A 13,534-nucleotide genomic window follows, 5' to 3' on the forward strand; every position below is an offset into this window, starting at 1 on the left:
ATTCCAGAAGTATTCTGATGTTCACTGGCTGCTAGGTGCTGGATCTCAATTTATCTGGTGCCATCTGCCTTAATATAATCACTTCCTTTTTCTATTCTCTCAAAAACAAAACAAAACATTCATAGAATCTGTACCATGCTGTTATAATGAGGCAATTCTGGTGACTCAATCTTTCCATAACATTCTTTTTTCTTTTCTCTCTCTCTCTCTCATCTTTTTGAGACAGGGTCTCCCTGTAGCCCCAGCTGGCCTGACACTCTCTATGTAGACCAGGCTGGCCTCGAACTCACAGAGATCTGCCTCCCTCTGCCTCCCGAGTGCTGGGGTTAAAGCCATGAGCCACCACACCCAGCTTCCATAACATTCTTTATCAGCATCTTAACTGCTAGCTCTTCTAAGTGTCTGAAGATAGCTATGTGTTATTGCTCCAGGCTTCAGATAGATCTATTTCAACAAAGAAAAACATTATTTTGTCAAAATACTCTTCCTTAGATCATGCAGATTATATTTTAGATGTGGAATGGGCACCACAGAAAATAACTACTTTCAGAGAACTTTGTATTTGCCTAATAATTCTTTTTGCAAGGCTCTCACTTTCACTTCCTCAAGCTATTTAGTTCTGTTATTTTCTGACTGTTAATGTTTGAAATAGTTCTATAACACATGCTATTCAACAAATAAAAAGAAACACATTCCTTTATCATTTCTGTACCCAGAAAAAACAACCATCACTTACAGCCCTTCTAGCCTGTGCGTCTATACCCATGCTATTACTTGTTACCTCTCGCTCTTTGATTTGACTCTCCTGTGTTCCCCGGATAACTTCTTTCACACATATAGATTCACCACACATCTGTAAGCAGCAATTAACAGGCCTTTCTAGGACCCTAGAGACAAATCTACTTAGTCCTTCAAAAACATCTCCAAAGGCACATTCCCTTATTTCCTTATTCCTTCCTCATTCCTGAGTCATGTGCTGACTGTACTGATTCCTTTTTCTCCTTCACACACTGTACTGATTAGCACATCCTGCTGTTTCTATGAGCAAAATTTGTCCTCAGCCTGTCCTTTTCCCTAAGGTTCTGTCTCAGACTAGCACAGTCTGCCTTTATCAATTCAGATTTGTGACAGAAATGATGGCACTCTCCCAATGCTGCCCACAGATTACAAAGCAAAGTCTAAATCCTTAGTAAGCAACAGCCTCCCATTTTCATGCCTCCTTCTGCTACAACCAGACTAGAGTCACTGAATTAACAGTGTGTTGAACTGAGAAAGACCCTTGACTTGAGGTCTGATGCTCCCCCTAGTGGTACAGAGCCACATCCTGAGATGGGAATCCAGAAGACACCAGACACTGTGAGGTCAACCAAATCTGCCAAGATGGGTGTTTGCCAACTACAGCCAGATGTGCTAAGGGCCAAGGAACCCTGGAATTCAGTGGCCCACCTGGAGGTTTGATCCCAGCACTGGATTCTCCTGACAAAATGCCCTAAAACAGCAAGCCAGGGGTCATCACCGACATTCTTGAGACAAGATGACAAGCTATAATGGCATTTCCACCCTACCAAAGAAAATTATGTGGCAATTTCAGTCCAGTGACTACACTGGTACCAATATCCTCTAGAGTCCTCACAAAACTCAAACAAAACCAGAGTATTCATTCATCTATACATTCATTTTTCTATTGAATACACATTTAAAGACCATCTGTCAAACTGGTGAGTGCTTGTGCCTTGTGAGCATGAAGACCTGAATTCAATACCCAGAACCCATGAAAAACAGCCCATTGTGCTTGGTGCATTCTTGTAATACTAGCACTGAGAAGCAGAGATGTGGCTCCTTGGGGCTCACTGGCCTGCCAGCATAACCTACTAGGCGAGTTACAGGCCAGTAAGAGACTCCACCTTACAAAACAAGGTGGATAGTACCTGAGGAATGACACCTGAGGTTGTCCTGAGGCCTCCACATACACAGGCATACATGTGCACACGTACTAACACACACACACACACACACACACACACACACACACACACACACACACACCACACACTACATGGTCTAAGTCACTCCAGTCACAAATAAGTAATCCGATAAATCCCTGAAAATACAGATGATAATCAAGCCAGGACAGGGACAGGAAAAGAAAATGACAAAGTGACTGAGCTGATTTTGTGAGGTCAAGTAGACACAGCAAGGTAAAGATGAAGGTTATTGTCTTAAACACAACAAAATATTTGCATTTGCACCAGTTTATTCAAAAGCCATTCTATCACAGGAAGAAATCATACATAAAACATGATGTAAAATGCAATTTTCCTCAATTCTCTTCCTTTTTTGGAACTAAGGTGTAACACTGACATTTTATGTTTTAAGAAGATTATTAATCCCCAGGAGCCTCTCTCACTAGGCTGAGAGGTATAGTGTTATAAAGCATACTGGTGGCTTGAGCACTAAGCTAGCTGCATGCTACATGCTGGAATAATTTTAGCCCTCTGTAGTGCTAAAAGCCAGTGCTCTTGGCTGCAGGCTGACTCCTTATCTGCACTGTCTTAGCTACTTTCTGGTTACTGTGATAAAATACCCTGATAAAAGCAATTTAAGGAACAAAGGACTTATTTTGGCTCACAGTTTATCACATGATCCATCATGATGGGAAGCCAAGGCAGCAGGAGTTTGAAGCTGATAGTCACATTGCATCCTCAGTCAGAAAAAAGAGCAACAAATGCTTGTGCACAGCTCACTTTCTCCTTTTTATTCATTCCAGGACCCAAACTCAGGGAACGGTGGTGCCCACTTTTAGGATGGGTCTTCTCACATCAATTTACGCAGTCAACAGAATCCCTCAAAGACATGTCTATAGGTTAAATAATACCTCGTGAAAGTGAAACTGTACTGGGAACAGCGACATATCTACCTGTTCTTGGCTCACCCTTTTCATACCTTCTGTCACAGGCATGCCTAGAGGATATTTCAAAGAGGATGCAAAGAGAGGGTACCAAGAGGCAGAAATTGTGTTCTTGGAGGCTTGTCTCCTAGGTGATTTCAGATCCTGTTGACACTAATCATCACAAGCACTGTTAAGAAGCTACATTAAACATGGAAACAAGATATACCTTACTCTAACTCTGCCCTAATCTGGATCAAGTTTAGGACCTCCCGAGCAAGCTGCCAATTCTTTCATAAGACTGTATCTCAGTGTCTCATTTGTAGGATGCTCTTGGAGGCCTTCCTCAACCTTCTCTCTCTTTGTCTAGCAATCTCTAGCATGTCATAACCTGTATTCAGAATTTCTGCCTCTTGGTACCCTCTCTTTGCATCCTCTGAAATACCCCCCAGACATGCCTGTGACAGAACAGTAGGTATGAAAAGGGTGAGCCAAGAACAGCTAGATATGTCACTGTTCCCAATGCAATTTCAGATGCAATGGTTATTCTAACGAAAATTGAATAACATTATGGACTTATTTCTAAACGAGGGCTCTTTGTTGTTTTTGCCTGTTGTTTTTAGCTGACACATGCTAGGCTTGTCTCTTCTAAAAAGTGCAAGTATTACTATCAATTCCTTTATGTACATATATATGCCCACTAAGAAAAAAACTGAGTCCAGGAAATTGCTCAGTGGGTAAAGTGCTTGCTGCACAAGCATAAAGATCCCTAACACGTAAAAAGCCAGATATAGCCATGCACCTGTAACCTCAGTATTGAGGGGCGGAGACAGCCAGATTCCTGGGGCTCACTGGCCAGACAGCTGAAGCAGTGAACTTTAGTTTCAATGAAAGACACTGTCTCAGTAAATAAGGTAGAGAGCAAGAGAGGAAGACATCAAAGTCAACTTCCATCCTCCACATGTGCATGCACAGGGAAGTACATCTTCACACATACATGTACACACACACCACACACACAAAGAACAAAAAAGAAACAAGTATAGCTCTTCTACAGGGAAAATAGTTCATTATATAAATGCTTATTAGCACACAATATGTGATAGGCACAGAACTGGGTGACAACGATGCAAACAGTAGAGCACATTCTTTCACTGTCATCCTTTTACACTGTGATATATACAAGAGCTTGGAGCACGTAGATTGCTCTATCAGCTGGTACTATTATTATGATGAGAGTTTATAAATCATACTTCTTAAAAAATCATTACAATTGTGGTTTTGAAGGCGTGGAGATTTTTGTTTCTTTATTCGGAGAAAGGGTTGGAATATCCATCCAGGTTGGCCTGAGCTCCCTAAGGAGCTCAGGCTTGTCTCAGACTTGTGGTCCTCCTGCTTCAGTCTTCTGAGTGCTAGGATTACAGATGTGTACTGCCATACCCAACTTAAAACCATTACAATTCTTTGTTGTTGTTTTCAGACAGGGTCTCATGTAGCCCAGCGTAGCCTTGAATTTCCAAACCCCTGGCCTCTACCTCCCGAGTTCTGAGATTTTAGGCATGCACCATCGTGTCCAGCCTATTACAGATTTTTTAAAAAGAAAATACTTCAATACCATCACTGATACTCACCAATACTATAGTATCTCTTCAGTTCTGTGCGCCTGATTTCCTTCAACTGATTGTTTCTTCTCTTTTTCTTTTCATCGGTGTTACATTCCTCCTCCACAGCAATGCTGGACTTGTCCTGCTCCAAAATGATTGAATTAGCATCCTCTTTCCCAGAATGACTCCTTGTGGTTAGAGCTGAGGCTGTCTCTGCATTTTGTTTGGCTTGTTTTTTCTTTTTGAGTCTATGAATGAAGAAAGAAAAAAAAAGGGAAAACACTGGAGATGTGATTTGTTTGAAGTTATCCTATCAATTTCATGCTGTGGGGTTCCAAAATGAATAATCTCATATAAAAACACTATAATATCCCAATTCTCTCATTCTCAATCTCCCTCTCTCTTTCAAAATGGAGTCTTGCTATGCAGCACACAGGCTGGTCTTAAACTCACAGTCCTCCTGCTTCAACTTCCCAACTGCTGGGGTTACAGGTATGTGCCATCAAGCCTGGGTTTTCCTCCACTCCCTTTTTAGGGTACTGGGGAGTGAACCCAGGGCCTTACTCAGCTAGGCAAGCACTGTACCACTGAGTTTTAACTCCAGCTCTCTTTTCACTTAAAAAAAAAAAAAAAAGTTTGGCGATAGGGCCTCACTAAGTTACCCAGATGTTTCTTTTTCTTTTCTAATAAAAAAATTCTTACATGGAGACCCTGCAGCGTCTCTCCAATTTTGTATCCACAATACTATATCTCAGAAAAGTATGGAATATGTTCTAGGCCTAAAGAAAATGATATTTTTCTAAAGGTTATGAAACGCTTAGTATTATTTTTAAGTCATGATAAAGTGATCCTACTATAAAGCCACATTTGGAGCATTACATATTCTTTGAAAGTACATGTGGTTTTCAGTGATATCAATGAACTGATGTGTACGCAGGTGTGAAAATAAGTCTTTTATAAATGACTTCATGCTCAGTATCAAGGTTTGCCAAGACATGGTTCAGGTCTGAGTAACTCTTCCTTTGTGCACACGACAGGAGTCTCTTGATATCAAAAATTCTCTAGTAACAATACACAATTATTATTAAGATTACTAATTGTTATTTAGTAATTATGTAGTAATTTAGTATTTAGTGATTATATTAACATAATCACTGACTGATATCTTAGTATACATATTTGATACTTTCAATTCTTTACTCCTGAGGCTGAGATAAAGATTATCATCGCCCACTGAAATCCAGCAACTAAAAACGTTTCCCAACTGACGCACTGCTCTGCAATTAATTGATGTGTTACCCTGTCCTCAACTCAACCTTCTTGAGAATGTTTAAGCTCTTTGAGAAGCGGGTATACGTGTACACTTTGTTTATATGTAAATATTTTTAAGGTTAGGATCCTTCTGCCTGGGTAGAAAACATCAACTTTGCTTTCTGTTACACAGTTCTGTTGCCTCTGTCTTCTTGGGGATCTGGACAATGTAATGTTGGGCAATCGATGAGGAAATGTGTGGGTAGAAAAATGACACAGCCATTAGATAATACAGAGAAATGTTTGGATTATGCCACTTTGCACTGTGAAAATGCACAGATCGATTTAACAGTAAAGAAAGGGCTCTCCCTGAAGCTTTGATGCTTAGAGAGCTCAGATCACAGCTAGGGAACTAATTCCCTAGGCCTCAGATTTCTTATATTAAATATGAAAACTGTACTTCCTCAGCTGCCAGTAGGGTATTTTATTAGTCTTGTTTAAAATAATATATGCCAAAATATAACATAAATAAACAGAAATAGCTAAAGTATCCCCTGTTGTAATTATATAATGGCATGAGAACTAAGCACAGGAAGATCTACTTTGGTGACAAAGTTTCCATGTTCCAACAAGATAGTTTGAATATGCTATTGCTCACGGAACACTAAGCACTTCAATTCTTAGATTTGCATTTACTTATGCAAATGGCCTCAGAGAAGGGACAGCTTGGGAAAAAATTGCAGATGAGTACGTCCCACCTCTTTTCATGTGTACTTGGTTAGACAGACAGACAGACAGACAGACACACACACACAATCACAAACCAGAGTAAGAGATCCACAAAACGGGATTATTTTAATGAGATCATTATTTTTATCAGATTCTAAGGTCTTTTTCTGGTAAAAGAGTAGGTGGTTCTTTGTAAAATTAGGTCTGATAATGCCTCTAAGAAAATGAAAATTTCTAGATCAAATTATTGGATGAGGCACAATGTGTAGTGACCTGGATACTATGCAAAGAGCAAGCATCTCTTTATAGGAGGCTGGTCTCTGCAGAAACCTGATCTCTTTATCTAAAATGCTGGCTATGGCTGAGCATATTAGTTGATTAAAAACTGGCTTGAAATGAATCTCTGTACATCCTGTAAAAAATGATTTTTTTTTTCTAGAAGGAGAGGAAACGGATAAAATCAGTTTCACGTCTATCATCCTGGGAGATGCCGTTTCTTCGTATTCTGGATTGTTCCAATTGATGTCCTCATTTCACTCCCTCAGTGATAATTAAACTCATTCTGATCTGGGGCATGTGTTCTGATGAGCATCAGCACTGTCTCTGGGGACATCTCATTAGACACTAATTTTCACACACAGAAATCACAAAATGGAATTCACTGTCTCACTCATTTTCTTCCTTGCCCCACAGATCATTAGGGTCACCAGTATAGCCAAACATAGTTGCTGTTTCCAAAAAAAAAAAGTTAGAAAATATCAATACCAGACTTGTTCAGTATAAAATAGAATATATTTTAGTACTTTGCTATAATTTAGCATTTCTAAAGTCAGCTACATCTTTTATCTTGACTAGACTAGTCCCGAGAATTTGTTTTTCCAGAGGTTAGCAATATAACTAGAATATTCTGACCAATTTTTGGAACACTGTTTTAAAACCTTTTCTCCCAAGCACAGAAACACCTTTATTTATTTGTGATTTTTATTTCATGTGTATAAGTGTATTGCTTGCATTTACTTTAAGTGCATCTGTATCATGCAAAGCCTGTGTGGAGGTCAGAAGAGGGCCTCAGACTCCCTGGAACTGGAGTTACAAATGGTTGTTAGCAGCTATGTGGGTGCTAGAATTCGAATCTGGATCTTCTGCAAGAGCAGCCAGTGCTCTTAAACACTGAGCCATCTTTCTAGTCCCAGAAATACATTTTTAACACCTTTTCCAAGGTCAAATAACTGCCAACTTGATGAATGTGGCATAAGTAATCGTCAAGAGAGGTTACTTTGAGGGGGCTTTCTTCTTTTAGGCCTTCTCTTCTTTGGGGAGCTCACACCTATCATGATAATTTTATTCTCACAATGGGGATCTGCTATAGCTACATTAAGATAAACTGATGAAATGTCTTTCAGAAAAATGATCTCTATTTCCTCTAAGGGGTGTGTGTGTGTGTGTGTTAGTATACGTATATGTATGTGCTTATATGCACATGTGTGTACACATGTATATGCATGTGTGTGGAGACCAGAGATTAACACTGGGTGTCTTCCTTGATAGCTGGTCACCTTAATTTTTGAGACAGGGTCTCTTACTGAACCTAGCACTCACTGATTTGGCTAAGCTGGCCAATGAGTTCCAGAGATCCACCTTTCTGTGTCACCCATGCCCTTCTCTACCTGCCTCCTCACTAAGATTAAGCTACCTGCCTCCTCACTAAGATTAAAGATGCACACCACTGTGCTTGACTTTTCGTTAAGATTTTTTTAAATGACCCCCAAAATATACCTATTCATGTGGTATACAAAAAGTAGATGAGATGAGTGGATAAGTCTGAATAATACTTAAGTGCAATCACTTTTTAAGGGAGGTAACAGAAAAGCCAGAAGAAGGGAAATAACGCTCATCAGACCTTCCTCCAGGGCAGAAGGAGGCCACAGCTCTGACCTTCCTGTTTTTGGCATATTGAAGAGCATGTTTAATTTGGAATCTGTTGACTTTTTACACTAACGAAATTTAAGCACTTACCCAATACAGGCAGGCCTCATTCTCTTCCCGCTACTGTCCTGGCCCATAGTAAACAGACTAATTGGGTGATACTGTTTAAGAAATAATTTGTAGAAACTGGAGAGATGATTCAGCAGTTAAGAACAATGGCTGCTTTTACAGAAGACCTGGGTTTGATTCCCAGCACCTACATGACAGCTAACAACGGTTCGTAATTCTAATTCTGGGGAATCCAAGGCCCTCTTTGGACTTCCACAGGCATTGCACACACAGGTACACTTACATACATGCAGGCAAAACATTCATATACATAAAATAAAAATAATAAAACCTTTTTTAATAAAGAAAATAATTTGTATAGCTGAATGAAAAAGCCACTTTCCCTCTGAAGCTGCTTCCTTTGACAAAAGAAATGATATCCAAAGGCAGGGCCTTGAGCAAATTCCTCTCTGAGTCACAACAGTCTCTTCCCTTAGGGGCCAACAGTCAGTGCAAAGCAACACAGAGCATGAACAAACCACCAGGCTTGCACTGGCTCCTACATCGTGAGCACAAGAACCCGTTGTTAATCAAGGCCCAGGGCCTATGACCTACAACCCAAGGCTCACTTCTGGGATTCTGTTAATACTTTGTGAGTGAGTGAAGACACACAAAGGAGCTCACGTTGCACTGGACTGTGATCCACTCTCCCACAGACATGCCCTCTCACACTTTTCTCTAATTAGAGCATGTTCTCAAAACTTAACTCCCACCTCTTCAGACAGATGTTTGATTTAAAAAGAAGATGTACTGGTTACATATAATTAAATTACACTTAAAAGATGCACTGGGGATATAGATCACTGATAAAGTGCTTATCTAGCATACACTAGGCTGAGTTCTATTCTCAGCACTGCAAAAATAACAAAGCTTCACAGATTTTAAAAATATTTTTCTTTAATTGATATTAATATTTGACTTTTTTCTTAATTTTAAATTTGAGCCCACATGTTTCTGAAAAATGTTACGTATATGCATACCTGTGTTTACTGAATTGAATACTTTTACATATTGTTATTGTGGGGTGTGTGTGTATGTGTGCGTGCATATGTGCATGCATGCATGCATGTGCACACCATGGTACAAGTGTGGAGGTCAGAAGACAACTCTGTAAAGTGGGTTCTCTCCTTCAACTTTAATGTTGGTTCCAGGAATCAAACTCAGGTATCAGGCTTTTGTAGCAAGTGTTTTTACTGAGCCACCTAGCTGGCCCTGGTTACTGAATTTACTTAAAAACTTTCTAAACAATTTAAACTTCAGTTGTAAGATAATACATTTCCAGCACTAATGGATTCTTGCTAGGAGTACTCTACTGGACAGCATATTCCAAACATTCCCCCTATGACTAACAGCACTGATCCCGCTACCGTGGTACTATAGGCAAGATGCTAGAGGGACAGGAAATGCAACTGTGTTGAGTCCAAAGAGGTTATGTCCACGGGCTACACACAGACACACGTACACACAGACACAGACACAGTGAAGTAAATTTCCAAAAAAAGAAAGTTATGCCTGGCAGGCATGGTAGCACATGCCTTTAATCCTAGCACTCTGGAGACAGAAGCAGGAGGATCTCTGTGAGATCAAGGCCATCCTGGTATACATATGGAGTTCCAGGCCAGCAGGGGCTACAGGGAAACCTTGTCTCAAAACAAAACAAAACAAACAAAACAAAACAAAAGCAACAAAAAAGAAAACCTTGGCAGAACTTCCTTTTAACAGTGATTAGGGAGTTAAGCAAGGAAGAGGCTCTATGCTATGTAGTTTATAAATATGCACCATTGCCGGGCGTGGTGGCGCATGCCTTTAATCCCAGCACTTGGGAGGCAGAGGCAGGTGGATCTCTGTGAGTTCAAGGCCAGTCTGGTCTACATAGTGAGTTCCAGGACAGCTGGGGCTACAGGGAGACCCTGTCTCAAAAAGACCAAAAGAAAAAATAATAAATAAATAAATAAATAAATAAAAAATAAACATGCACCATGAACAGGAGCCTAAGAGACAAGCAATTTCATCTTTGTTTCACAGATAAGGATAAGAGAGACTGGGAACCTAGAGCTTTGTCCCAAGGTCACATGGCAGACTTTTGTTATGGGACAGGAACTCACAAACCAAGGTCAGAGACCACTGCCACAGGGCATTGCAAGGGGCTACTACTAAAGATGTTCACAGGTCTGCTTTGACTTTACAGTAAAATGCACAGGGCTAGGCAATTCTATGAACTCTTTGGAGAAGGGCTGGCCTGGCAGTCTAGAGTACTCTCAGAGTTAGGTTTCCATTCAGATTTGGGTTCTGGCCTTGATTCAAAGTAAATAGCTCTGCAACCTTTGTAGGTATGATAAACTTTCTTGGGCTTTTAAATAAACAAAGCAAGACTGAGATTTTTCAAGGTCTAGCCTGGCTTTGACACTTTATACTTGGCTGCAAAGATTAGGAACTATACTAAAGTTATTTTGACATTTAAAAAAATTATTTTTAAATCCACATTAAACCTTCCCAAGAGTCTTAAGCTTTCCTGTGTTTCCCTTGAGCTTCGTGTCTGACTGCCTTTTCCTTCCACTGCAGAATTCCCACACCTGGAAAGGTCAGAGGTCAATACACTATGTCATCCATTTATAAAAGCTCTCAAAACACAAAAACAATGATGATAAAACAAACCAACAAAATACTCACTGCTCTACAATTTGAGGCCAACGGCTCTAGAAAGAAAAGCGTAAAATGACAATTGAACAACCATGAGAACTGTGTATCCTCTTTAACACAAAATTTCTCCTTAATATTGCTTTTTCAGGAAAATAGATTCTAACATAAAAGATATAGATAATAATAACACTATTTCATGAAAAAACTTTATACAATAGTATTCTAGTGTTACTCCATTTTGTGGAAATAAACTAAAAATACACCAAAATCTTCCCAGACTAACACCTACACACAGATACACACTCACACACACCCTTACACAGAAGTACACCACACACACACACACACACACACACACACACACACACACACAGGTGTAATGATAGAGGAATGTGATTGACCAATGAGGACAGAAGATAAGAACATTCATATTTATACAACTTGGTATTTAATTCTTTCAGCAACATATATTCTTTTGTAATTATAAGGGCGATAAAGAAGAAAACATTAGCTGTCAGCACCTTTGGCAACACTGTGCTAAGTCTTGCTTAGTGGTATATTCTTTCTTCTGAGCCCAGCTACTCACTGGAATTCTTGCACAGCAGCCCCTCCCCACCCCTCCCTGGTAGCAGATCTAGCACCTTCAGGGACTTTGCTTTGCTTCTTGCATCTTTGCACCTGGTCACTGGACCTTTCTGACTGGCAGAGTCTGGGATGTTTTTTTTCTATTTGTCTAACCCTGACTTTTACCACTTCTAAAAGAATGCGCCCAGCAGTCAGATAAAAATATTGTGCTTGAATATTCTTTTGTTCATTAGCTGCACATCTTTAGCAAGTTACTAAATCTAAGCCCTGGGTTCCTTGTGTTTTACATAACATGTAGCCTTTTGTGATGACTAAATAGTATAGAAAGGCTTATTTGTTATTAAACACAACCTGTACTTGGTTCACAAAAAGTACTGGAAAATACTTTGTGCGCTGCTGCTGTTTTTTGCATTGGTGGATTCTAAGGACCCAAGCAAAGGAGCTAACATAAGAAACACATCTTGGAAAACACAAATATGTTTAGAAAGCCGCAGATAAGAATATATGCTTATAATGTCAATACGTATAAATACTTAACTTCCTTATGAATACAGTTACCAGCACAAAGCTACTTGTTTTTTCTAAAAGAGCATCTCTTTTCACATCATTTCACAATTTTGCGAGTAGAAGGTCAGTTTTCAGTTTTCCTGAAAATCTACAATTGTGATGCACGCCAGCTAAAATCAAACTTAAAGGCACAAGGAGAAAAACATTTTTTAAAAAAATTACTAGATGAAAATTCTGTCTTGGAATTATGGAAAATATAAAGAATTGTAGATAATCACTGGAAAAGTCTACAGATATATCCAACTCAAGCATCACATTTTGAAAGTGCCATCTTTTCTCTATGTCTAATCATAAAAATGAGATTCTTCCCACCCCCTCCCAAAGCTGAACTTCACCAGCAAAAATTAAAATAGTCTGGTTTCAAAAAACCATGACAGTTGAAAAGGAATCCTTTGATTTCTAGTTCTATAATTAGTGGTATCTCCTTATATAGCTATACATCGCATAGACTTCCCTTGGCCTCAGTGAGTAACTAACTACATTTTTAGGCTACATAACAAGCAACAATGCCAGATAGGAAATACCTTCTTTTGAGTTGTTGTCCAGGGTGGCCCAAGGAACTCCCACATAGTAACCTAGCACAGAACGGTGAAAATGAACAGCAGACCCCCAATCTTATCTAAAGGAATATTGACAACCAATTGCTGCTAGATGAGGAACAGCTGACCTTCCTAAAACAAAGACCTCTAGACAAGCTGACTAGATTCACCAGGTAGACAAGTAGTGGGGAACGGCTAGGGGTGACAACAGTAGCAGGGATAACAGAGTATAAGGGCTCTAGTGGGGGGAGGGAGGCTATGGGAGGGTGCCATCTGGGAAGTGGGTGTATAGTTGAATAAGATGGTTTGGGATGTTCTGTGTGATATACATACACACCAAAAAAAAAAAAATCAACAAATTAAAAAAAAAAGAAATACATTTGAGGAGGAAGCATAAAAATACTTCATGTTAATTAGTAGAGATGATAAACATTACCACTGAAATCTACCTGATGACTTTATAGACACACACAGGTGACAAGGATCTGAGTGCAACCGATTATGACTAGTAATAATCAGATACATTCAGATGAGAGATGCATGCGGCAACATCTCAGCATTATTAGCAAAAACAATGAGTCTTTCTGTAAGTATATTTTAAAATGAAATGGAGATTTTTTTTCTTTGAGGCAGGGTCTCCCTGTAGCCCCAGCTGTCCTGGAACTCACTATGTAGACCAGGCTGGCCTTGAACTCATA

General features: G+C 39.6%; 1 protein-coding gene across 4 annotated transcripts in view; it reads right to left on the reverse strand.

Annotated features, from left to right (window-relative positions):
• The window catches only part of Ncoa7 (nuclear receptor coactivator 7), a 151,220-nt gene that overhangs the window by 76,866 nt on the left and 60,820 nt on the right, over positions 1-13,534 (reverse strand). For all 4 annotated transcript variants that reach the window (XM_017801498.2, XM_008846557.3, XM_017801499.2 and 1 more), the window contains exon 3: positions 4,519-4,739. In XM_017801498.2, coding sequence (XP_017656987.1) covers positions 4,519-4,739 — 221 coding nt within the window. The remainder of the gene's footprint in view (positions 1-4,518; positions 4,740-13,534) is intronic.

The sequence above is a fragment of the Nannospalax galili genome, unplaced genomic scaffold (genome assembly GCF_000622305.1).
Source record: "Nannospalax galili isolate Female #2095 unplaced genomic scaffold, S.galili_v1.0 scaffold1543, whole genome shotgun sequence".
NCBI lineage: Eukaryota > Metazoa > Chordata > Mammalia > Rodentia > Spalacidae > Nannospalax > Nannospalax galili.